The 23,955-nt window shown below is 58.6% G+C and overlaps 1 protein-coding gene and 1 pseudogene across 15 annotated transcripts in view; both read right to left on the bottom strand.

The window, feature by feature from the left end:
• EHMT1 (euchromatic histone lysine methyltransferase 1) overlaps positions 1–23,955 on the bottom strand; it is a 115,057-nt gene that overhangs the window by 7,748 nt on the left and 83,354 nt on the right. For 10 of the 15 annotated variants that reach the window (XM_039858999.1, XM_039859014.1, XM_039859007.1 and 7 more), the window contains 9 exons: positions 15,428–15,550; positions 8,704–8,805; positions 7,088–7,192; positions 3,588–3,742; positions 3,351–3,434; positions 2,636–2,803; positions 2,323–2,467; positions 1,794–1,871; positions 876–991 (listed from right to left, as the gene is read on the bottom strand). In XM_039858999.1, the coding sequence (XP_039714933.1) occupies positions 876–991; positions 1,794–1,871; positions 2,323–2,467; positions 2,636–2,803; positions 3,351–3,434; positions 3,588–3,742; positions 7,088–7,192; positions 8,704–8,805; positions 15,428–15,550 (1,076 nt within the window). Of the gene's footprint in view, positions 1–875; positions 992–1,793; positions 1,872–2,322; positions 2,468–2,635; positions 2,804–3,350; positions 3,435–3,587; positions 3,743–7,087; positions 7,193–8,703; positions 8,806–15,427; positions 15,551–18,064; positions 18,140–23,955 lie in introns of those variants that run through there. The other 5 variants (XM_039859008.1, XM_039859012.1, XM_039859010.1 and 2 more) reach the window with 2 other exon arrangements.
• LOC120599857 (uncharacterized) lies at positions 4,084–4,202 on the bottom strand (annotated as a pseudogene).

Below are 23,955 nucleotides of genomic sequence, written 5' to 3'. Positions count from 1 at the left end.
GACAAGTCTGGACTAAGCCACTGGATTACAGTGAGGCCCAAAGGGACTGAGGCTTCTATTGACCCAGGCTGTGATACAGGTCAGCTCGGGCAGCAGGTCAGCACAGGGGCAGAGCCGGCCTCTCAGAGGCAGTGGGGGTATGTCCTGGTCCCAAGAGCCCACGTAGGTGTCTGTCCTCACCCCCTGCCCACGTAGGTGTCTGTCCTCACCCCCGAAAGGACTTTCCACCACACACGAGGGCAGAGAAGCATTAGCTGGTCACAAGTGCATTAAGATTAATAATATTGAGAAACCCCCAACACCATGAATTTTCGTGCTCGGCTCAACTCATACTGCACAGAAATTGTCCCTTGACCTCAGAAGGACCCCAGATCTTCCAACTCTCAGGCACACTCAGGAGGGCAGGTCTGTGACCAAAACCCAGGGTCTGGTTCTGGGCGGTCGGGGGCACTGGAGGAAGGGGTGTGACCCTGGCTGGAGACCGAGGTGATGGCCAAGCCTTCCTGGACCAAGCACCCCAAGTGACTTAGGGACAAGGAGTCCATGCAGTTCTAAAGACTTTTAGGCCTGAACCCCATCACAGCATGGCCTCCGGAGAAACTCAGGGAGAACAGAGTACTCGGGAAAAGACCTCAGTGAGGGAACAGAACCGAACTGGCCCTCGGAGCTGCGTGTGTGAACGTGGCGACGGCCGTTCCTGCATCCAGCCCCCTTTCTCTGCCTTCGGCTCATCTGACCGAGACAGTCTGTCCTCCCTGGCCTCAGGTCCAAGGCTGAGCTGCAGGGAAGCGCCCCTCTCAAAAGCTCCACTGCTCAGAACTTGTAAAGCAGAGCCCAGAGGCCTCCCACGGGGTCCCGGGCACCGCGGCACCCACCGCAGGCCGTTCTGCACGACGCGGTTCCGGCAGCTCCTCCAGCAGGAGCAGGCGTGGTTGCACTCGAAGAGCAAGGGCGGCTCCGCCATGTTGAACTCGGGCAGCAGCCGGCCATCCTGGGGACAGATGGCAGTCAGGGCCGAGCACGGCTCCCCGCGACAGCCCTCACGAACGAGAAGACTGATGTGGGAGCGATGGTTCCCAAGCCTGCTTTACCCCGGGGCGACGCTGGACTTCCCCAGAAGCTCCAATGGGCTGTGCCTGTTTAGGAACCTGGACAACAGCTAAGGCCACCCTCAGCCACTTGGTTCTCAGCCCTGCTGCCCTGCAAGTCCCCAGCCACCTGCTTTCCTGTCCTACAGCCCGACGCGACAAAGACACCCGGCGACGGCCAGGGCATGTGGTCTGAGTCTGAGGCTCCGGGGGCTTCAGGGATAGCTCTGACAGTGAGAACTTTCCTCAGAACACCCAAGCTCGCCCACCTCTGAGCAGGGCCTGGCCTCCCAGAGAACACTACCAGACGCCGGCCCCGCCCTCCGAGACCACAGAACCTGACCCCATGCCTGTGCCCCTCTCCCTCTAAAGCTGACGCCAGAAAGAAATCTGCCTGTGGCCTCTGCTCACGGCCTGTTTGCCCTGCCCCACCAGTGACCGCTGACCTCCCCCGACCAAGGACGTTTAGGGTTCTGATCCTGGACACTGGTCTCTGGAGCCCTCCTCTCCTGTTGCCTCATCTGCTAGGCTCGTCCACGGCAGCCTCTGCTGCTCTCAGGCCCGTGGGCACTCCCACCACCTCCAGGTGGCCACAAAGGACCGCTGGCTCCATCCCCACAGCCCTGCCTCTGTCCAGCCTCCCATCTCCCCCACCTGGCCTCCACGCGGGCTCAGCGGGGACGGGGCGGGCCGTGGTGTGCTCACCTGGTCGTACCAGCAGCGCAGGCTGAGCTGGCCACACATGCAGTTGCTGGAGGAGCAGTCGTCGATGCACACGCAGTACTGCGAGGGGACGGGCGTCAGACGGGCACAGCCCCGCTCCCGCCCAGCACCCTTAGGGTCCTCAGGGCGGCTCTTCTCGAGACGCCAGCTTTCTGAGAGCCACGCCTGCGCTCGAGAGGTGCGTGCACCTTCCCTGCTCAGCTCCCAAAGCCACCAAGGGGCGCGAAGGCAGAAGAGGCCACTGAGCACCCAGGATGCCGAGCGCCTGCAAGGGGCAGGGGTGGGCCCGGGCAGAAGGTGGTGCGGGAACCACCGCCCAGGGACGCTCAGGGAAGGCCAGGATTCCCTCATAGGGGCGCTCGGAAATGCTCTGGGCGCCTGGGGCCCGAGGCGGGATGCGGACACGCTTCTGGAAGGATCTGTGTCTGCCCACCAGCCCTCCTGAGGGAGGGAGCTCGGAGAGCACCCGTCTCCCTGGGGAAACCACGTGCCCGTGGACAAGAGCACTGACCTGCAGGTGCGTGATGTTCCTGTCGATGGCCATGGGGGACGTCACGCAGTTCTGGGACACATACTTATAGTTGCTGGGGCTCGGCTCACTGTCCACGGCGTTGACACAGGGGATAGGGATGCGCTCGTAGCCTCGAGCGATGTCTCTGCCGTGGGATGGGGAACGTTACCTCCCCTGGGACGGGTGCTGCCCCCGCCCTGCCAGGGCTGGCACAGAGCCGAGGGGACTGCCGCCCGGCCTGGGGCAGTGTTTGGACTGCCCGACGCCCCTGCACCAACGACGTGCAGTCGCCTGGGCTCGGGCCACAGCTCACCTGCTCACCGTCTTCTCCGTCGGGACGGGCCTCTCTGGGGCCGAGTCGCGGAGCGCCTTGCTCATATGCAGGGCGCCCCACACCTGGGAGTGGAGGCTGGCGCACTGCAGGGGCGTCTCCCCCTCCTTGTTCTTCAAGTTCACATCTGAATCCCGAGAGAGAAAGAGGCTAAAAGGAAAACGTAAGCCAACAGAACATTCGGGTCTTAATGGAAAGACACGGAGACGGGGTTTACAAAGTGACTTCGAACAGTGAAAGTGCAGAGAACACACGTCCGCTTGGGGGCCGCCGGGCTCGCTGAGCGGCGCATCCAGCAGGACTGGCCGTGAGGCGCCGGGACGTGCTCCCCTGCCCCCCACATCCGCACCCGCTCACTAGGGCTCACCTGGCAGCGAGCGTGTACAGCATGAGAAGCGGGTTAGAATTGTGGCTACCCACCCACGTGCGCCCTCACAAACGGCCTCAGCGCTGGCAGTCAGCCCCGCCCCGTGGCCGTGGACACGGCGGCGCTCCCGTGAGCTCTCTCTGCCTGGGGCTCTCACCGCTACGACAGTTGGCTGAGCTGCTGCCGGGGCCCAAATCTGAGAGGGCGCGTGCCCCCCAACGCAGGGGCCTCATTCACGTCCAGACTCCCCAGGCCCGCAGCCCAGGAGTGAAGTGGGATGGAGCCTCAGGGTGCAGAAGGCTCTGAGCGGCCCAAAGCCACAGCTCTCACCTCCTGCCGCTCCCGCCGGCTCCCAGAGAGGCTGTCCCCTCACCTCGCATGGGCATCAGGGCGGGACCCACCTCCACGGTCAACCTGAGTGGGCATTTCTCACAGTAACCACCCCCCAACCAGAGAGGCCCATGCTGACCCCAGACGCACGACAGGTAGGTCCTGTCTGCCTACAGAACAGACCCAGCACTGGAGCCCACCCGGCAGCCTGCAGGGACCCGTGGCATGGCCACTCACGCGACACAGGCGTAGCGGTCCTCACGGGCGGCGATGTGCAGGGGCGAGTCCCCGTGGACGTTCACGGCGTGCAGGTCGCACCTGGCGGCCAGCAGGATCTCGGCTATGTCCACGCAGCCCGAGAAGGCGGCCCAGTGCAGGCAAATGTTCTCCTCCTGGAGGGCGACACTGCCCGTCTGAGCATGCGCTCCCCCTCCCTTCCGCCGTCACTGCGAACAGCCCCGAGCTGGAGCGCCCCAAACACAGCGCAACGCCTCGAGGAACCTCGTCTGTGTTTAGATAGTACTCACTCTGGGACGGAGCTGATATTTGCAGGACAGGGTGACACTCGTGTGGATTTGAAAAAGAGGCACATTTGATTAAAGTTTGACTTCATATGAGCCTCTAAGACAACAATTCTATTTTTAGTTTTTTCATAGGCGAGGCAACCCTTGGTTGACCTCTCAGATTGCAAAGACCTTGTCTGCTTACAATCCCTTATTTTTTTTATGAGTTACACCTACAGTGCCTGGTCTTCCTCGGTGGCCTCCCACCCAGGTACTAACCAGGCCCGACCCTGCTTAGCTTCCGAGATCAGACGGGATCAGGCTTGTTCAGGGTAGCATGGCCATACGCGACAAAAATTTTAAATAAAAGGAGACTCGGAAAAATACCTGTGTTATAAATAAAATACACGTGATTTACAATCAGCAAAATAAATTTACTAGGACGCTATAATTCTGCAAAAATAAATGTGCTAAGGATAGAAAAATCAAAAACTAAAGTGAGACTAAAGGCGAAGAACACACAAGAGACCAGCACTTCTCGTGCTACCATGACGTGGCAGCGCGGGCCGCCCTGGCACTGCCCCCCGCCCCACCCCGACGTGGCTGAGCGCTGGGGGCACTCAGCCCCGTGGGTAAGCGAGGCGGCCAGCCCGCAGCGAGCTCACGACTGTCAGCGTCCCTTCCCCGGAACAGGGTGCTGGCTTAGCACTGTCCTTTCTCTGAAAAATCTCCAGGCTTAGCCCTCGGGGAAGGGCGCCCGGTCAGAGGTACAAACATTTCACTGCCCAGAAGTCCTTTCTGCTCCACTGGCCAACTGTGTGGACCCTCGGGGGCACCAGCATGTTCGGAGGCGCCATGACACAAGTCCACCTGACCATCCCCGAGATCGCTGGCCCTGGCCCTCTCCCACAGGGCCCCTCTGCGACAGTCCGACTCAGACACCTGCCCCCAATCTCCACCCACGCAGCACCCCCAGCTCGGTGAGCGCAGAGAAAGGCAAAGCAGACGTGGGTGCCTGGCTCTGTGTCCCATCGTCCCCGCATGGGTCCCCATTCACACAGCACAGAGCTTCTGGAAGCCCGGACTCGTGGACTCCCTCTCCCGGACAGACATCACTTAGAAGCCTGCCTGCCCTTCCTTCTGGCCTCCCCCTTGCCCTTGTGCGTGAGCTCCTGAGCAAAAGGCCCGCCCCCCTGGCCAGCAGAATGGCGTGTTCTTCTACAACCAGGGTGACAGCGCCGGGACCCCACCCCTGGGCTCATCCCAGCATGGGGTAGGCAGCCCCCCACCCTTCTCAGGCCCACCTGCCCCCTGACAAGACAGGCTTGGCCTACAGGCCAGCGAGGGTAGGGTGAGACGGACCTGACGGGTACACCCCATCCAACAGACCAGCGAGCACGACAAAGAGCCTGCGTGTGTGAAGTGGCAGCCTTCATTCACGACGCTAGGTGCGGGGCACTGGAGGGCTGCACCCCTGAGGGAGGAAGAAGGCGGCCTGCGCCCACCGCTCGCTGCCCCTGGAGCACCACGCCTTGGCAGGGAAGGGGCCAGGAGCCGCCGAGACTGGGAGCCGAGGGCTGCGGCCAAGGAACCTGGGGGTGGGGCTGGGAACGCAGCCTAGACACGTCTGCGCAGTCCCCCTGTATGTCCGGGGACACACAGAAGGGATGACCAGGCCCAGGCCGAGACCTGCGTGGACTGACTGAACAGATCTGGAAAGAAAACATGAAGTGACCGGACCGACTCCAAATATCTGTGCTGCGCCCAGGACAAGGCTCGAGACCGCTCCGGGAATGCAGGGATCCCCACGAAGTCAAACCCCCCGCACCCAGAGTCCACCTCGGGACCTGGCACACCAAGGAGCAGGACGCATGGCACATGAGGTTTTGAGCAATCAAAACCCAGAATGACACAGGTCTCAGATCAGCAAACAAGGTCATCAAGGCAGCTGGTACAGCTGCGTTCCACACGCTCGACTCAGAGAACGTTTCTGAAAATACTAGGAAGACCCGAACAGAACCCTTAGATCTAAAAACTACAACGTCCGGGATTAAGTGTAACAGATGTTGAAAAAAAAAAAAAACTAGCGAGCTTGAAGACACAGCAACAAAAGCAGCCGAACTGAAGTCCAGTGAGAAAATCGTTCCACAAAAACAAGGCGCTGTGCTGAGCTGAGCAACAGCCTCAAGCCTCCTGACAGACGTGGCGCTGGGGCCTTGCGAAGCGGGTTGGGCAGAAGGCGGGCCAGAGGACGAGATGACCAAGAGTTTTCAAATCTGACAAAACCCTCAAAGCCACAGATCCAAGAGGCTCCATGAACCCTCGGTGCACTTGCAGGTGTGCACACACACCACCAGGCACGTCCAAAGCAAACCAGTGACATCTAGTGACACAGAGGCAAACCTAAGGGCAGCTGAAAGGGAAAAGCTACGTCATACACAGACACAGGACGAGGGTGCCGCTAGATGTTCTCGTTGGAAACCTTCCACACGAGGACTTGAGGAGCAGGCTGTTCGTAGTATTGAAAAAAAAACTGTCAATCTAGAATTCTACAGCCAGCAAAACACCTTTTGTAGAAAGGGCTTTGCAGGCATCGAGAAGCTGCAAGAATTCACCGCGGGCAGACCAACGCTGCAGGAGATGCTAGGGCGTCAGGCAGAAGCAGCAAGCCCGTGCCATTTGCTACTACGACCTTCGCAAAACACCACTGTTTAAAGCGAAAATCAATGCGCTGTGGCGTATAGAACACACGTGTGAGCAAATGTCTGAGCACGCCAGCACACACTTCGGAGGGGAGGATGGAGGCCGAGTGCCGTAAGGTTCTTCCGCCGTACGCAATTTCGAGACCTGGCACAACGCTGCCCTGAGCAGGGCGGCAGGGTGCTGGCACACAGACAGACACACGGCACCCATGACACAGGAGGCAGAGCCTCGGACCGGCCCCCACACAGGGACGGCTGACTGCCCCCACGTCACAAGGCCAGTTCTATAGCCGAAGGTGGCTTTCCAAACAAATGGTGCTGTAACAGCTGGACAGCCACAGGAGAGAAAGGACCAGAACATATGTAGAGCTGCGACCCACACCTCGTGGCCCGTGCCAGTGTTGACGCCTAAGCTGCACAGAACGCGGGAGAAAGACTTCAGGGCCTTGGGGACCCTTCAGCTCTCAGCCCCTCAGCCCTGGCCCTGCGTCCCGCCCTGGTGCTGGTGACCCACGGTGGCAGGGACACTCACGTTGTCTCGGATGTTGATGTCTGAGCCCTTGGATAGCAGCAGCTTCACCAGGTCCACGTGCTTGTACTCAGTAGCCCAAATCATGGGTGTCCAACCGCCGTCATCCTAATTTTAAAAGAAGCAAAACTCCATCGCAACTCCCACAGGCCAGTGGCGTGAAGCACAAGCTCCCTCGGGCCCGCGGGGCGGCAGGCGGTGGGGGCCAGGCCCAGTCTCCGTGCGCCAATGAGGAGACGGAGGCTCAGAGCACTGCCCCAGGTACCTCGGCGAGGGCAGGGCGGAGCCAGGACTGGCCCACACGGACCCACGAACCTCTGAGCTACGGGAGACGACAGGCCGCAGGCCGACCCAGGCTCTCTCCACCCTGCCGGGCAGGCACCGCCGACACATGTGCTATACACGTGTGAGTCTGCCTGACGGCATCAGGTGAGAAAAGGACCCGAACCAGGCCCGCCCCTCGGAGACCCGCAGTCTGGCTGGTGTGAGCACCAGCAGGGACGGTGTCCACTGACCCTTCTGGCCCCAGTGACACGGACTCCAAGCACGAAGCAAAAGCATGAGACAAAAACTGCAGGAAAACGGACAGACATCCAGCCAGCAGTTAACGGAGGCCGTGCAAAGCTCCGGTCTTCTGGAAGGCAGGGAGCAGAGACCGCCCGGGCTGACTCGCTTTGTGGGCCGATAGTGGCGCTGTTCGGCCGGTGTCCTAACTCCACTGCCAGGCCCCCGCCCTTCCTCCGGGGCCCTCACGGGAGGTTTGCGTAAACCAGAAAGAAATAGCCCCTGGGGCACGAGGATCGCTGGCAGTTCTCAGTCTACAAGCAGAGGCTCACTACCCCCAAAACCTCGAATGCAGCTTCCTGGTGGACACAGCCTCCACCACAAAGCGAGACTGTCCCCGTAGGCTGACTGGGGGCACAGCCCAGGCACTGAAGACACAGAAGGGACGACATGAGCCGGCCTCGTGGAGCCAGCCCAGCCCAGCCCAGCCCAGCCCAGGGGGAGCAGCTCACAAAACCCGAACAAACGAGAAATGAAAGCGGAAAGAGGGAGGGGTCGAGCCTGCGGCTCCGAACGAGCAGAGGCGACGGGAGCCACGCCACATGCGCCCGAATGCTGCGCCGCACGGGAGCTGGCGTGGTGGCCACGAGCGCGAGAAAGGGTCGGGCAGAGCAGTGACAAAGCCGGTCGGGGGGACTGGGAAGGAGGCGTCCTCGTTTGCTCCCCCCAGCCGCTCACTCGCTCAGCAGACGCACACGGCCCTCCTCGCCACCAGCCACTACCAGCCACCAAGTGCCACGCAAAGGGGCCCTGGCAGCGGATTAGACAGGTGGACCACAAGCAAACACACAGGGAAAGAGGTGGAATAATGGCCAGTGCTAGGAGGGAAGAAGGGCTGCCACGGGGAAGTGGGGGACCCCACTCGGGTGGTGACATCTAAACGCAGGCCGACCCCACAGAAGCCGCCGCGGGCGTGAGTTGGCGGAGCAGCCGAGGGCGGGCTGGGCGGGGGGGACCGGAAGGGCGAGGCCAGGACGGCTACAACCGAGACCATCTCCGGTCAGCCCGCTGGGCAGTCCGTCAGGGGACTGTCACTCAGTGGAGGGTGGCTTTACCTGACAGTTGACGTCCATCTGCCCATTTGAAAGCAGGTACTGAACCACATCATAGTGGCCTTTCTTCGCAGCCAGGTGCAAACAGGTGGAGCCCTCTGCGTCCTGCAACACAAACGCCATTCAGGTCTGGAGAGACGCATCGTGACGTGCGGCGTGCCAGGCTGAGCGCCTGCCCACGAGGGAGGTGCTAAACGAACAAGGGCCCGGGCAGGAAGGTCAGCAGGCCGGAGCCTGAGCTGTGCCCACCAGGGCTGGGAGCCCGGCCTCGGACAGCCAGGGTCCTCCGCGTCCAAGAAACGCCTGCAGGTGCATTGTGACGATCACTCGTCCCCTCTTCACTCCCTCGGTGCAAGCGGGCTGAGGGACGTGGCCAGTGTGCAGTGGCCTGTCCTTCCACGAGCTGTTCTGACATGACCGGAGGCCATTCCAAGCCCTCCACACTCCTCATACCGTGAGAGGCCACGGCCACGGGGGCTCTGGTCGCCATAGCACATCTAACACGGTGCTAACGACACGGTAATTGTCCACGTGCCACAGAAACTGAAAATAAAGGGCAGAAAAGACCAGGGACCCAGAAAGGGGGCAAGCTGGCCCCGTGGCTCGCGTGTCGGCTGCGGGCACCTGCTCAGCTCTCAGCTCTACTTCCTCGAGAACGCTGAATGCCTCACTAACTGAACCGCCTCAGAGCAAAACAAAAGCCACCCACCCAGTGTGGCAGTCAGACCAGGAAGCTCGGGACACCGGGCCGCGGGCTGGCCAGGCAGGGTGCGACCGAGAGCATCTGCCTTCGTGGGGGGCTCGTCCCACGCCCAGCGCAGGTGCCTCGCGGACGCCGGACCCCTTTCTCCCACAGGCGCTTTCCCCCCTCCCATCTCTGTGCGGACCGCCGCCCTCCCGCCCTCTCCCCCGGCCCCCGTTCTCAGGGCAGTGGCCCTAGATGCTCCACACCGTCATCACACGCATTTCTAATCCAGCCTGACGCTTGTCAGTAAACCCACTTTTCTCAAGAAAACCCCAATAACCCACGTTTCTGGTGTTTAACATTTCAGTTTTGTTACGAACACGAAACGCAAGGCTGCTTGTCGAAAGTCTGGCTGTATTTTCGAGTGTCTCACTCATTAGAACAGGTACAGTCTGGCAGTCCCCTCAATACCAGAGGGTGGCCACAGCCCCAGGGACAGGGAGCGCAGACAGATACGCTGAGGGGCTTTGGCCTCTGGGGTCTCCCCTGCTAGCAGCGTGTGCCTCAGTGGGGTCGCCACGAGGCAGCGCAGGGAGAGGCCGAGGTCAACCCAGGGGGCAGCGCCTGGCCCGCACAGTGGGAGGTCTGCTGGGGAGCCAGCAGGAGTGCAGGGCTGAGGGGACTTCAGCCAAGAGACCACCACAGAAGAGGACGTGCAGACAGGGGCAGCAGGCAGGGACAGGTGCATCAGCCTTGACCCCAGGGGCGAACTCCAGGATCTCCAGGACTCCACAACCCCCAACTCGGGACTCCCCCAGCGCCCGTTCCGTGGTGTGCCCTTCCTCCTGAGTGAGCGTGAGTGACAACTGTGACGCACCTGGACACTTCTGATCAGCAGCACCCACCCTTAAGTGATGGTTTTATGTGCCCAGGCTGCCCGCAAGGATCACACTGGGCGTCCTGCAACGCCTGCCCGGCTCAGCACGTGTCTGAGGTCACTCCCTCCTGCGACACAGCGCTGGCTCCGACCTGCGCGTTCTGGGTTGGGGACTCCATGACAAGGACACACCAACACTGCACAGCGTCCGCCGGGGCATGTGCTGCACGGGACCGCTGGCTCCAGGCGGGGTGAGCTGCTCAGCCCGGCGGCTGCTCCGTCCTTCCCGCCTCTCAGGGCGTTTCAAAGGCCGAGCGTCGTTCCGAGTCTGCTGGCGGCTCGTTGTCCCTCCGCGGGCCCACGCGTGCTCAGACTCTGCCCTCTGTCTCGGGGCTCCTTGGGCTCCTTCACCCAGGAGCCCTTCTGCTGCATGGGTGTGGCCTCTCCCAGGCGCTGCGAGCTCCTGGTGGCGGCGGTGGCCTTTCGCGTGCGCTGTGCTGCCTTTGTTAAGCGGAAGCTCTTCATGACGATGCACTCGATCCGTCGCTTTTGTGCTTTTTTTGCGTCTTGAAGAAATCTCTGTGCTGGAATCACAAGGATAAGAGTCCCTCTTATAAAAGTTTGGCGATTGCTCCTTTTGCGTTTAATCCTCGTGTCTGCTCTGTCACGTGCGTGTTTGGTCTCCATCCTTTTCTCTTCCATCTGTGCTTTACATGCAACACGAGTTTAACTAAGTTAGCACGCAGCTGGCTCCTGCTTTTTTATCAACTCAACGTTCTGTCTCTTTCCACTGAAAGTGATTGCCGACGTGGCCGGGCTGGAGCGTGCGGCCTTCCTATCTGCCCCATGTGCTTTTACTCACCTTGCCCTGCCTTTCCGTTGCACAGGTACTTTTTGTGTGGTTACTTGTACTGGTTTTTTAAAGGGCTTCCTTAAAACTTCCTTTCTTTTGAATGACTTTCTTAACACTCCCTAGGGACCAGAACACCCGTCTCTAACAGTCTACTTAGGTTCGCAGCTGTCCCCTCCCACGACAGAGACAAAAGTCCCTGACAACACTCTAACGCCCGCCACTGCCGCCCTCCAGCGCTCGCACGCAGCCAGCCGGAAGCAGCCGGGTCTGAACTGCACGAGTGGGCTCACAGACGGACAGTTGGCCCTCGTGTCTCTGGGTTTCGCGTCTGCGGACTCAACCAACCCCAGTCGGAACAGGATTCTGGGCTGCAGAGGGCCGGCTGTGCGCCCTGTCCCACCATTTCACATGAGAGGTCTGAGCGCCTGCGATTCTGTGTCCGCAGGGGGTCCTGGAGTAACCCCCACGGACACTGAGGGCTGTGGTGACATTCTCGGGGAGTTGGAAGTCATATGTGGACTTCTGCTGTGAGGACCCGGCGCCCTAGTCCCTCACTGTTCAAGAGCAGCCGTCCTTCGCTTCTAAAGCCACATATGTGCCACCTCACGGTGGCAGCGCGCTCACCGTAAGCAGGCTTCTCCTAAGAAGTTTAAAGGAACAACAGCCTTCCTCATTTACCATCCTGGGGCTTCTCAGGGGGTTCCGAGCTTTCCTCCTACGGTGTCAGCGTTCTTAGCGCAAATCTGATGAATCCGATTGCTTCTGTTTACATGAAAATGTCTTATTTCGCAATTATTTTTTGAAGGCTACTTTGAATGGGTGTAGCATCCTGGGATGACTACAAAATATCACTCCATTCTCTCCTGGCTTCCACTGCTTCAGATGAGAAGTTGGCAGTTTTTCATAATGCTCTTTGCCTGTACGTAGTATGATTTTCTCTGGCTTCTTTTAAGTTTTTCTCTTTATTTTTGGTTTTCAGCAGTTTATCCATGATGTATTTAGTTGTGCGTTCTTTGTATTTATCCAGCGTGTGCTTTACTGTTACCTAGTTTGGCAGGTTTCCAGCAAATTCGGTACATTCACGGCCATGTTTTGCCCAATATATTTTTTCCTACCGGTTTTCTCTCTCCTCTTTCTGGGACTCCAAATACACACATCGGGACAGTCTGATTCTGTCCTACAATCCGCTTTCAGACTGGGCAGTTCCTATGACCAGTCTACAAGTTCTGCTGCACCTCATCTGCTGACTGGCTCACCACGACCTGTCTACTTCAGACGGCTGCTGCCCCCAGCGCCACCACGTCCTCTCCACCCATGGCCTGCCGGTTCCAACCACTGCTCCCAAGTCCTGAGCTGACCTCTTGGCTCCTCGGTGGCACTGGGCTTGGGTGCTGGCTTCTGTCATGAGGCTGGGAGATCCTCCCTGGGCAGAGAACCAAGTAAATGCAGACTCACCCGCCCCACTGCCACGGAGAGGGTTAGTAAGAGTCATCTGACAGTTCTAACAAATATTTATAGGAAAAGTGAAGGTTTCCGGAACTCAAACATCACCAAAAACAAACCAAAGGACTAAATACAAGCTTGAAAAATATCCATAACGTAAAGTGGATACCTACGAAAAAAAAGTTCAGTTTAAGAGAAGCAAATTAAAATAGTAAAAAATAAATGAATAAATTAAACAACCATTTTGCATATCAAATTATTAACATTTTTAAAAATATGTAATATTTGGCACTGGTTACAGTGTAAGGAAAAGAGTGTGTAGATATTCCTGGGTGCAACTCAGAAAGAGGTACCAGAGACCTTAAAACTGATTCTGTATTTTTATCTAGAAATTCCACGCCCAGAAATGTGTCATAAGAAGTCATGCTTGTGCAAAGACTTAGCTACGAAAATCTCCGGAAGCCCTGCGCTGAAGAAAAACTGAAAACGCCAAATGTCGGACGATGAGAAAATCTGATTAAAAAATGATATCATTATAGCTTGAAATGATGCAGCCACTTAAAATGACATCATGGAATAACAGGATATTTAGTGACATAGAAAAAGAATTTAACGTGACAGGAAAGAGCGACCGATGAACGAGTGTGAGCAGTGTGATCACGTCTCACTGGGAAGAACGTGTATTAACGTGAAAGCCTAAGACCTTTTCTGCATCTCTCACTGTGGCGTCACACACGCAGAACATAATATCCGCCGTCTCGGCCATTTTCAGGCATGTCACACAGCGGCACCAATGACCTGCACAATGCTGTGCGACCGCCACCACCACCTATTCCCAAAACGTCCTCGCCTCCCGACAGACACTCGGTAAACATGAGGGGCTCCCCCACAACCCCCCCGGGAGCCTCCAATCGACTCTGTCTCTAAACCTGCCTGTCCTGGCCTCACAGGAGTGGAGTCCAACGGCATCTGTCCTTCTGTGACGGGCTTCTTTCCCTTACCATCGTGTCCGCAAGTTCATCCACTGTACAGCCTGTGTCAGAATCTCTTTCCTTCTCAAGGGTGCGTGACATCTCATCGTGTGGATGGATGGGCCACATCGTGCTTGCCCACTGCCGGACCACTGAGCTGCTGCCCGCTCTGGCTGCTGTGCACAGCGCCACTATGAGCATGGGCGTGCACACGCCTATCTGTGCCCGCTTTCGGTTCGCTGGGTGTATGCTGAGCTTCACACGGTGATTTCCTGTTTCACTTTTTAAGGGACCGCCAAACTGTCACCCACAGCATCCATGTCGTTTTACAGTCCCACAGCAATGTGTAGGGTGCCGATTTTTCTGCATCTTTGCTACCGCTTATCTTCTGATTTTTGGGTAACAGTTGTCCTGAGGGGTGTCGGGAGGTCTCTCGCTGTGGCTCTGCTCTGTGTCTCCCTGACGACTAGTGATGTTGCATATCTTCGCAGAGGCTAATGGGCCATTCACGTGTCTTCCCTGGAGAAATGTCTGCTCAGACCCTCTGCCCACTCTTTGGGAGGGATTTTGGCTGTCGAGTATTAGTTCAGTCTACATTCTGGACAGTGACCCCTGTCACACTCAGGGTTTAGGAATGCTTCTTCCATGCTGAGACTTATCTTTTCACTCTTGCACAGATGTTTTCAGTTTTGATGAAGTTCAATTTATCTATTTTTTATCTGTACTTTTACGGTCATATCAAAGAAATCATTGCTAAATTCGCTGTCAGGAAAATTGTTCTGTTTTCTTCTAAGAGTTTTACGGTTTTACCTCTTAAGTTCAGGTCTTCGATCCAGTGTGAGTTAATTTTCGAACACAGCGTATGGTATGGGCCCAACTTCATTCTTTTGCGAGTGGCTGTCCAGTTGCCCCAGTACCATTTGCTGAAAGACACCCCCTTCCTCCATCGAGTGGTCTTGGCACCTCTGTTGAAGATCATGTGACACGCGTGAGGGTTGACTCTGGCTCACGGTTCCATTCCACGGCCTCTGTCTGCCCTCTGCCAGCACCGCACTGTTTGGTGACTGTAGCCTTACAGTTAGTTTTCAAATCAGGAAGTCCGGGTCCTCCAGCTTTGTTCTTCTCCAAGATTGTTCCTGCTGTTCAGGGTCCCCCGAGACCCGTATGGATTTTAGGGTGTGCTTTTCTACACCTGAAAAAACGACACCGGGGTTTTGACGGGGACGGCACTGGTGGCTGACGTCTTCCCGGTACTGTGTCTTCCAGTCTGCGATCACGGGGTGTTTCCACTTATCTGCGTCTTTAATTCCTGTCAGCGGCGTTTGTGGTTTTCAGTGTGTTTCACCTCCCTGGTTAAGTTTACTCCTAAATATCTTACGGTTTTTGATGCTGTTGTAAATGGAATTATGTTCTTAACTTCCTTTTTGAACAGTTCACCAAGTATAAATAAACACACCTGATTTTTCTGTACCCCTTGTGTATCTCCCAATTTTCCTGAATGTCCTTAACTAGTTCTGACAATCATTTTGCGGATTCTTTAGGGTTTTCTACATTGAAGATCACGTCATCTGTGATCAGAGACCGTTTTGTTTCTTCCCAATTTGGACGCTTTTGACCTCTCTTTTGTGCCTAACTGGACCAGGCAGAACAGAGAAGCGGGAAGTGTGTCAAAGGGGGCTGCTACCGACCTCGGCCCAGCGGAGCCCTCACTAGCCGACGCCCGGTCCACCAGGGTCGGCGGCCACCAGCATTGCCTGCAGATGCCCCGGTGACTTGCAAGGTGAACTAAAGGCTCTTGGAGGACCGAGCAGGCGGCTACAGGGACGACCCTGGCGCTGCCCAGCCCGTGTCTGGGAACGCGCTCTACACCACAGGCCCTGGCCGACCGGCGTGCGTACCTTAGGGTCCACGAGGGCCCCGGCCTTGATGAGGTACCTCACCGCGTCCAGGTGGTTGTTCTCAGCAGCCTCCATCAGCGGGGTCCGCTGGTCCTCGGAGCAGCTGTCGATGTTGGCTCCCGCCTGGTGAAACAAGGGCATCGAGGTGTGTGTGGAGTTGCTACCGCAGCCACCACCTGCTAAGGGGGACGACTCACGGGCGTCAGACCCCTGAAACGGAAAGCTCCCACGGGCTACGTCACCATCGCCTACTGAACCCGCGTCTGACTTTTCCAAAACCGAATTCGAAGACATCATCATCCCATCGCCTCCAGACCTTCAGTTCAGAAAGAGCACTGTCGTTTCTAACCGATGTGATGGGAAATGCTCTGAACATATTAGTGCCACCTCCTTCAAAAAGGAGAAGGTAGGTGAAGAAGGGGTACACAGGAGGCCCCCAGCCAGGCCAGGCACAGTGGTGGGCTCAGTGGCCTCAGCAGCCTCTTTCTCCTCTGTTTAATGCTTGCCAAAACTAACTAACTAAATAACTTCCAGTGGAATGTATTTTGGAGCAGCTTTTAATTTTCCAGGAGCGTGCGCAGTTGAAGCCCACGCACTAGGTGCAGGTGTGTGCAGGGCAGGTCCCGTCTGTGCGAGGCTTAGGGAGCCATGGCTTGGAGACACGCCGCGCGCTAAACGCAGCCCAGCGGTTTGCAGTCGAAACCCTTGACCCATGGGAAAAACTGTCTAACTTCTTAGCCTGAAGTACAAAGAGCTGATATTTAGTTTTAAAAATAAACACTTACTATGGAAAAGGCTAGAAAGTGTTATTTTCACTGTTAGCAACTAAAACGTAACCGGCACACGTGAGACGTTTTCACGTAGACCCGGCACGGCGCCGTGGAAACTGGGGACCCAGACGTGCCACAGAGTTCCGTGGGGACTTGCAGCTCTGTTCGGAGTCGCACCCCACAACGGGCAAGGGCAGAGCCACTGTCCCACAGCTGGGCTCAGAGGTCAGAAGCCAGAGCACGGAGGTGGAAAATGGGAGCACGGGACACAAACACTCACAGCCAAAGTCAGAGTCGAGCCAGAGCACCCGGCAGCACAGTTTGAAGAACTCGACACACACAGCACACTGGCGACGGCAGAGGGGGCTCCACACGGCACGACCAAGGCCGGGCGGCACGGATCAGGTACACCCTCTGCAGGGGACAGCCAGGCACTGCCCGCACACCGGGCGCGCACACTCGGCGACACTCTCTTTGACCCCCCAAAGTCACAATCAGAGGACAAAGGGCCCAGAGGTGAGAGCGGCCGCAGGGAGCTCCAAACGGGCCAGAGCACCAGGCCGTCCCTGGGATGTGGGGCCTGGGTCTCAGCTGCTGAGGGGACCCTGACCAGCCCTCGGTGTGCTGGTCGGTGAGCCGAGCTAGCAGGTGCCCCGTGGCACGCAGAACCCCGGGGGCCCCTCACAGGGACATGCAGCCGAGCCACGACTGGGACCAGAAAACTCAGCCCAGAGGAAAGGAAACGTCACCAGGAAAGAGAAGGCGAGGCCGAGAGGGAGCCAGAGCCTCTGAGGACCTTGAGACAGGGGCGATGGGGCGGAGGGTGGGGCGGGGCGCCAACCCAGCAGCGCAGACCTGACGTGGGCCCCAGGCCACACGCGTCCCCCAGACCCTCCGTGCGTGGGCACCGGAGCGAGGCGTACAGTCCACGGCGGGCCCTCGGGCCAGCAGCGTGAGTATGTTCTGTCTCCCCAAGCCCCCCAGGCTGCGCGTCTATCCGAAATGAGAGCCAAGGGGCTGGCAGGCACTGCGGGACAATGAGACGCTGCCACCGCAGGGACACCAGCACGGACGGCACGGGACGGGACGGGACAGGACGGGACAGGATGGGATAGCATTCCGGAGTTGATAGAAGCACAGGATGCAGACACGGGCCTGTCCCTGGGTCCAACAGGATGGAGGCCAGGCTGGGCTGTGGCAGGCTGGGCTGTGGCGGCCCTGAGTACGGGAAATGCAGCCACACTGCCAGGGTGCACCTCCCTGTCCAGTGTCAGACCCCGGGCGCAGGGCCCAGATGACAGCAGAGCCGGCCTCCTTGGAGCCAGAGGATGCCCAGCAGGACAGAGGGCAGCAAACGCTCTTCAGAGGAGCTGCTGCCCAGGGACCGAGCACTCACCACCCCAGCAAAACAGAAGATGAGGTGACACCACTGACGGGTCGTTCTAGGCGCTGCCTCGGGGCACGTGAGGTAAAAGCCCAGCTTCCAAGAAATGACGGCCCTGGGCCCAGGGCAGACTAGAAACGAGCCCACCCTTCCTCCTGCGGAACCCCAGAAAAGCTGCTCTGGCTCCAAGAATACAGCCACGGGCGCTCATGCTCAGGGAGCTCGAGCCTGGGTCACCAAGTTAAATTACAGGCTGAGAAGCCACGTGAGAAGTGCCAGGCACGGGCAGACACCAGTGTGGAGGGCCACGAAAGATGTCTCTGTGTAAAGGCTGTTCTTTTCTCTAAATTTCTAACACTTCATTTTTCAATAGTTTAAGACTCAAGAGAAGATGCAAAACAGAACACGGAGCGCCCGCGTCCCCTTCACGCCTTCGCCATGGCAGCCTCTGATGCGGCACAGCCCGTGGGTGGCGGCAGCAGCAGCAGGAAAGGGACATCAGCATCGGGCCGCGGGCCACATGTGGCTTCCCTGGAGCTGGCAGCCACTGGGTGTGTGCTGACTGGACGAGGGCAGACGCAAAGGAAGTCGGTGTATGACTCGACTGGCATGATGTTTGCAGGCACACGAAGCCGAGCCACTCTGTCTGAGGGTGCTCACACAGTGGTAAAAGCCCGAGACGCGCAGCGACGTGACCGTCACAATGGCGCTTGCCGAGGCGCTGCCTCCGGGGGAGGGAGCACACAGTGTTTCTGGGGAACGTGCAGCACTGTGTGTCCCGACCTGGCAGGCAGACAGGTTCCCGTCACCATCATGAACCAGGACGTTTCCCTTTCAAGGACTTTACGTGTGACACGCACGCACACACTTTAATGTAGAAAAGAGGCCACAAAGTAAACAAGTCTTTTCAAAGGAGTGACAAAGTAACCTCTCGAAAGGAAGACGAAAGTAGAAGACGGTAGAACGTTCCCTACAAGCATCGGTGACCGGAACCCCAAACCCAGGGACACCATTCCTAAGCTTGAGGCGTGGCCCGCCACCGCCCCGACCCCGCTCCCACGCCTTCCAGCACACGGCCCTCGGGGCGCCCCTTGAGGTCCTCTCCCGTCTCGCTCCGGGTCCTGCGACAACTCCACAGCATGGGGCCTCCAGGCCCACCTCGGCGAGACCACAGGCCACCTCCACACCCTTGGCCTGCTGGCTGGCATCCCCAGCCCTCAGAGCACCGGCCACTCTGCACCGTCACCACCGAGAACTAACGTTTGTGCGACCAATCTGAGCACCATCTGCTGTCCCCGGAACCTTCCCTGCGGGCCTCACGCTCGGACTTCTCACCGAGTCATCTTCCCTCCCTCGGCCTCCAAGACCCCCCTGAATAACCCTGTCAGGGTCACGAATAAGTAATAACACGGCCTGTGCGACCACTGGGGACAAGGAAGAAAAGCATGTAACTTCCAAGCAAATAAAAAAAATGGACAAAAATGAACACCCATAGGAAAGTGAGAACTAAAAAAAAACTAAAGGCATCAGAAAAAGTGTCATCAGAAATCACAGTAGCATTAACCAGGCTACTCGCGCCTGTTAAATACCAAGAGCACGAGACTGGTAATTTGAAAATCCCACTGTGTGCTATTTAAACAGCTACGTCCAAAACAGGGGCTCTGCAGCCGGCGACGAAGCTGGGAAGGACGTGACACGTACACTTTGGGGCACTAGAAATCCACAGCACAACGCAAAGGCCACAGCGGGTTCCAGAGCCGACACAGCAGCGACCCGCTCGGTACACGGCTGCTGCTCCCAGCCGCGTGAGTGGGAAGAGAGGCCAGGAAAGTATTCTGAGCAGAAGGTGACAAGACGGCAGCGGTGACTGCAAACTGCGGACCGGGGAGCAGGCCAGCGCGGCTCCGTCAACGGAACAGGCTGCGCGCACGTTCCCCGACCGAGACCCTCCCGTCAGCACTCAGGACTTCACCTGTGTTTGAACAAACAGCTATCACCACGCACTGCAGGAAAACCTTTCGGTAAAAAAGACCAAAACCACCAGCCACCTGAACCTCCAAAACAACTGTGAGCAGGGCGGTCAGAGGGACGAGAGGGGAGCAAGAGCTATGAGAAAGGGACGCCGGACAGGACAGCGCTGAGGCAGCCACACGGAAACGCCGCGGCGCGGGAGGACGCGCGGGCACGTGACGGGCAGGCGGACCGCAGCCTTCGCGGCAGGGGCTGCAGGGGAGGGGCCGAGGCACAGGGCCCACCGCTCGAACTCCAGGCCAAGGGTGAGGGGGGGCAATTTCCCGAAGCGCCAGAAAGGGGCTGCGCTGAAAACGGGGCTGCGTTGAAAACGCGGCTCCAGGAGCAGGGGACCCGACCCGGGGCCAGGAAGGGATGTCCCCGAGCGACGGCGCTGAGGGCACGTGACAGGTGCTTTTCAGATGACACGGGACATGTGTCACAGTCTGCTCAGAGGGTGGGGCACAAATGAGCAGGAGGGCAGAGACGACAGCCAAGGGACACGCGACAATCCCCGCACCGCCGCAGACGCGTGGCCACGCGACACGCGTGCACGTCTGAGGGGACAGGACGGCGAGACGCTCCAACGGGGAAGGGGGGGAGGGCGGCGTATGCTCCCCCTCTACAAGGGCATCGGCCAGAAACCTCAAACACCAAAAATAAAACGAAACCAAACCCAAACGGACGAGACAGCTGCGGGGGCAGCATGCTGTTTGCGACGTCAGTGCGGGTGCCAGGGGACCCCAGGGTGCGGGGCGGCCTGCCAGGGGCCGCGGGCCAGGACACAAACACCGAGTCTCTGCCGGCCGCTGGGCCCAGCACGACTCGGGCGCAGAAGTTAAGTGGGGCCGAGGGGCGGGGGCGCGGGGGACCGCTGTCCGACCTGGATCAGCATGTGGCAGATGTCCACGTGGCCGGCCTCTGCCGCGGCATGCAGTGGGGAGCGCTTGTTCTGGTGCTCCATCTTGAAGTTGGGGTCGATTCCGTCAACTGTGGATGAACAGGTTTCAGCGATTATTCCAGAGCCAGCCACTGATTCCCACCACACAGGACGGTGAAGGCCGGCAACCCAACATGAACCAGCAGCCGTGGAGCCTGAAGGCCGTCACCCCATACCTCCCGGCCGGGCGGACGAGGCAGGCAGGAGAGGGGCCTCCCACTAGCTCCATGTGAGCTGCCGGAAGTCACCGACAAGAACTCTCCCCCTTTCGGCTAACTTAGGCTCCAGTGATCTCTCTGGGGCTGTTTTCTTGGGGTCCAGATTGTTGCACCCCCGGGGCCCAGCAGACCACATTCAAGGACGGACGCTCCGTGGGGGAGGGGGAGGAGGCGCAGAGGGCGCGGCCAGAGGGAAAAGTGCGGCCTGATGCAGACCCTTAGCCAGGGGACCCACCACAGAGCAGAGAGGCCACCGCACCGAGTCCAAGGGCAAGTGATTTAAATCGCCATTTGGTCACCTCTAAATAAAACATTTTTTAGAGTGAACTGTTAAACTTCGTTCTTGATTTGCTGTCACACGGGTAGAGGGAGGGGTTCATCACCGTTTTCGACCCAGAGGAATCAAGCCAAAGTGTGAGCTCAGAATCAAATCACTGTCCTGTAGCTTGTGGCCAAGCAGGGAAGGGTGTGGCGAGTTCGCTTCGGGACATTAGAAACCCACTTGGACCGGGGGGGTGTGTGTGTGTGAGAGAGAGGGAGGAGAGAGAGAGAGAGAGAGAGAGAGAGAGAGAGAGGGAGGGGAGGGGAGAGAGAGAACTAACTGGGGATCATGGTGAGGGCCAAGCCGAGGTGAGAGCGTCTCACCCCACGCTCGGCAGCCTTCGAGGCACAGGGCCAGCTCACTGCGGCTCCTGCCGTACCTGCGCTTCTTAATCTAATAACCAAATATCTGATTCCTTAGGAAAACGAGGAATTCAGAAAGAATGTTCCTGTTACTGCAGGTAACTGAGCACGGACACCATGGTGGGATCAAAGACGGGAGGGAGGGGGACAGAGCACCAAGAGGAGGAGGAGGAGGGCGGGCACTCACCCAGCATGAGAAGCACTTTCTGCAGCTCCCCTTGCCTGGCCGAGAAGTACAGCTGCTTCGGGTGGAAGCGCAGCTTCTTGGGTCTGTGGGGAAAGCACAGGACACGGTGACTGCCAGCCCCGCCCACCACCAAGTGTGCACAGCGTACGTCCGCCTCCCGATTCCTCCCGATTCCTCCCGGCCCAGACCCCAAATCCCCCAGGCTCAAGGTGCCTCACAGCAAAAATGACAAAAACAGCAAGTGTCTTCTTTGACCGGGCCTAAGGCCTTCACCCGGAGGCCTCCGTGTCCCAGGGTGCAAGGCAAGCGCGTCTCTGTGGCCGAACGCAGGGAGGCCTCGGCCCTGCCGACGGTCCCAGGTACGGGGCTCGAGAACCTGAACGCGACTGCGCGCCGAAGCTGTTTCGGCTCCTGAGCCCTGTTGCAAGCAACGCCCCGGCCACGTCCCTACACACCAAAGCTGACCTGACACTGGAACCATGGTTCACTGCACTGACCTCACTCTTTCCTGGTCACTGTCCCCCCAGAACCCCGAAAACCTTGCCCGTGGTGACAGGACTCCTGCTCTAAACCTCATCCGTGACCACCAGGAGTCCACAGCACCAGCCAGAGGCCAGGGGGGTGGCTGGCAGTGGAACAACACGGTCACAGCCAGGCACACCCTCCCCGCTCAGGACTGCAGCCTGGGGGAAAGCACAGTGGGGACAGAACAGCTGCCATAAGAACAGGGCCAGAAGGGAGGCTAGAGACTGACAGGGGAGCTGTGGGAGACTCGAGGACGTGTCCTGATGTGGGAACGTTCCACGAGGCAAGAGGGTGAGGTGACACCTGCACGCTTGACCCGAGGCCCTGTTCAGCTGGCTTGCTCTGCTTCCCTGAGGAGGGCCCACGGTGTCCCCAGGGAAAGGACACCTGCCCGCTCACAGACACTGCAGCCTCCTGCAGGGCCAGAAGTCGGCCGCAGTACTTGGGAGCTGGCAGGTGAGCCTGAGGGGCCGCCCAGGCCAACCCTTCATTTCTCAGATGGGGAATCGGCCACAGGGCGTCACCTCTGCAGTCCTGAGGTCAAGGCCTCTGTAACCCTGAGGTCAAGACCACGGGTCGGTAGCCTCCAGGAAAGGGGTTTGTGAAACCCGCACCAAGACTATCCTCGCTCCTAGTCCTAGCATCACGGACAGAAACTTCCTGAAACGGTGTAAAACTGTGGGCACTGTCCTGATGCAAAAGATGAAGCATACCGCACGACCTCCTGGGAACACCCACGACCCTGATGGGTGCCAACGACTGAGCAGTGCAAAAACCCTGTGGCCGACTGATGCAAGTACACAGAACGCTGGGGAGAGAAGTCTGGGAGGGGACGCTGGCATGAGGGGGCCACTGGGCGGGGCGCAGCCGGCCTTACTTTTCCGAGTCCAGGGCGATGAGAGCGCTTTCCAAGGTCTCCTTCCCGGGTCCCGGCCTTGCCAGCCCGGCCGGCCCCGTGGGGTCGAAGCTCTCGGCGGCTGCGGGGACCGAGCTCTGTGGCTTGTCGTCCTCTGAGAGCGGGGCTCCAGCAGCACTGCAAGGGGGAGGCACAGGGGGGGTGCCCCGCTCAGAGCCTGAGCCGCCCTGCGGAGGGGCCACCGACAGGCGAACACAGTTCCCGCGCCCTGCCACGCTCGCTGCCTGCGGGTCCCGAGGTCCACGGGCACACCTGCCCCGCTCACGAGGCACGTCGGGCCGCACGCCTGCCCTGGCGGTGAGCTTCGGGGCGGCCCCCGCAGAGGGACGCCACTGCAATGCCGTTTCGAATCGCACCTGCCTGACAGCTAGAGGTTTAGTACAGAATAACACGAAGGCACCAACTCCCTTGCAACACTCATTTTTGACACGTCTGTAACTTAAGTCTCTTATTGACCTTCGGAGAAGTTTACGGCTGGCTTCCCTTCCGTCAGGGTGACGTTCATGAAGTGCTCTTCCCCGGGGGAGCTGATGGGTTCTGCTGCTGTTCTGAAAGGCTGTCTTTCATCGTTTTACTTTCTAGCTGGACACTGCTGGTAGGGAACGCGGCTACCAACCTCCAGCGCCCCTGTCTCATCAGATTCTCTTACCGACTCCTTTCGCCTCTGCGAGTTTTCCAGCTGTTTCTACCCAATTCTTTTAGGAAGGACAGCACGTGCTTCCCTCATGAACGCCCTCTTTTTAGATTCCTGTGGGACCGTTATGCTACTGACAGGAAATACCGTAACGTCACATCACTTAGGACAGTGATGCTGGTTCGGAAATAGGCGAATGAATCTAAGCAAGCCAACAGGAAAAGGCCTGTGCCCATGGCGGTGAGTAAGCGCATCTCAGT

Source organism: Pteropus medius, unplaced genomic scaffold (assembly GCF_902729225.1).
Source record: "Pteropus medius unplaced genomic scaffold, Ma_sr-lr_union100, whole genome shotgun sequence".
Lineage (NCBI taxonomy): Eukaryota > Metazoa > Chordata > Mammalia > Chiroptera > Pteropodidae > Pteropus > Pteropus medius.
Note: the sequence above shows the minus strand (reverse complement) of the source record. Positions and strands in the feature narration are given on the sequence as shown.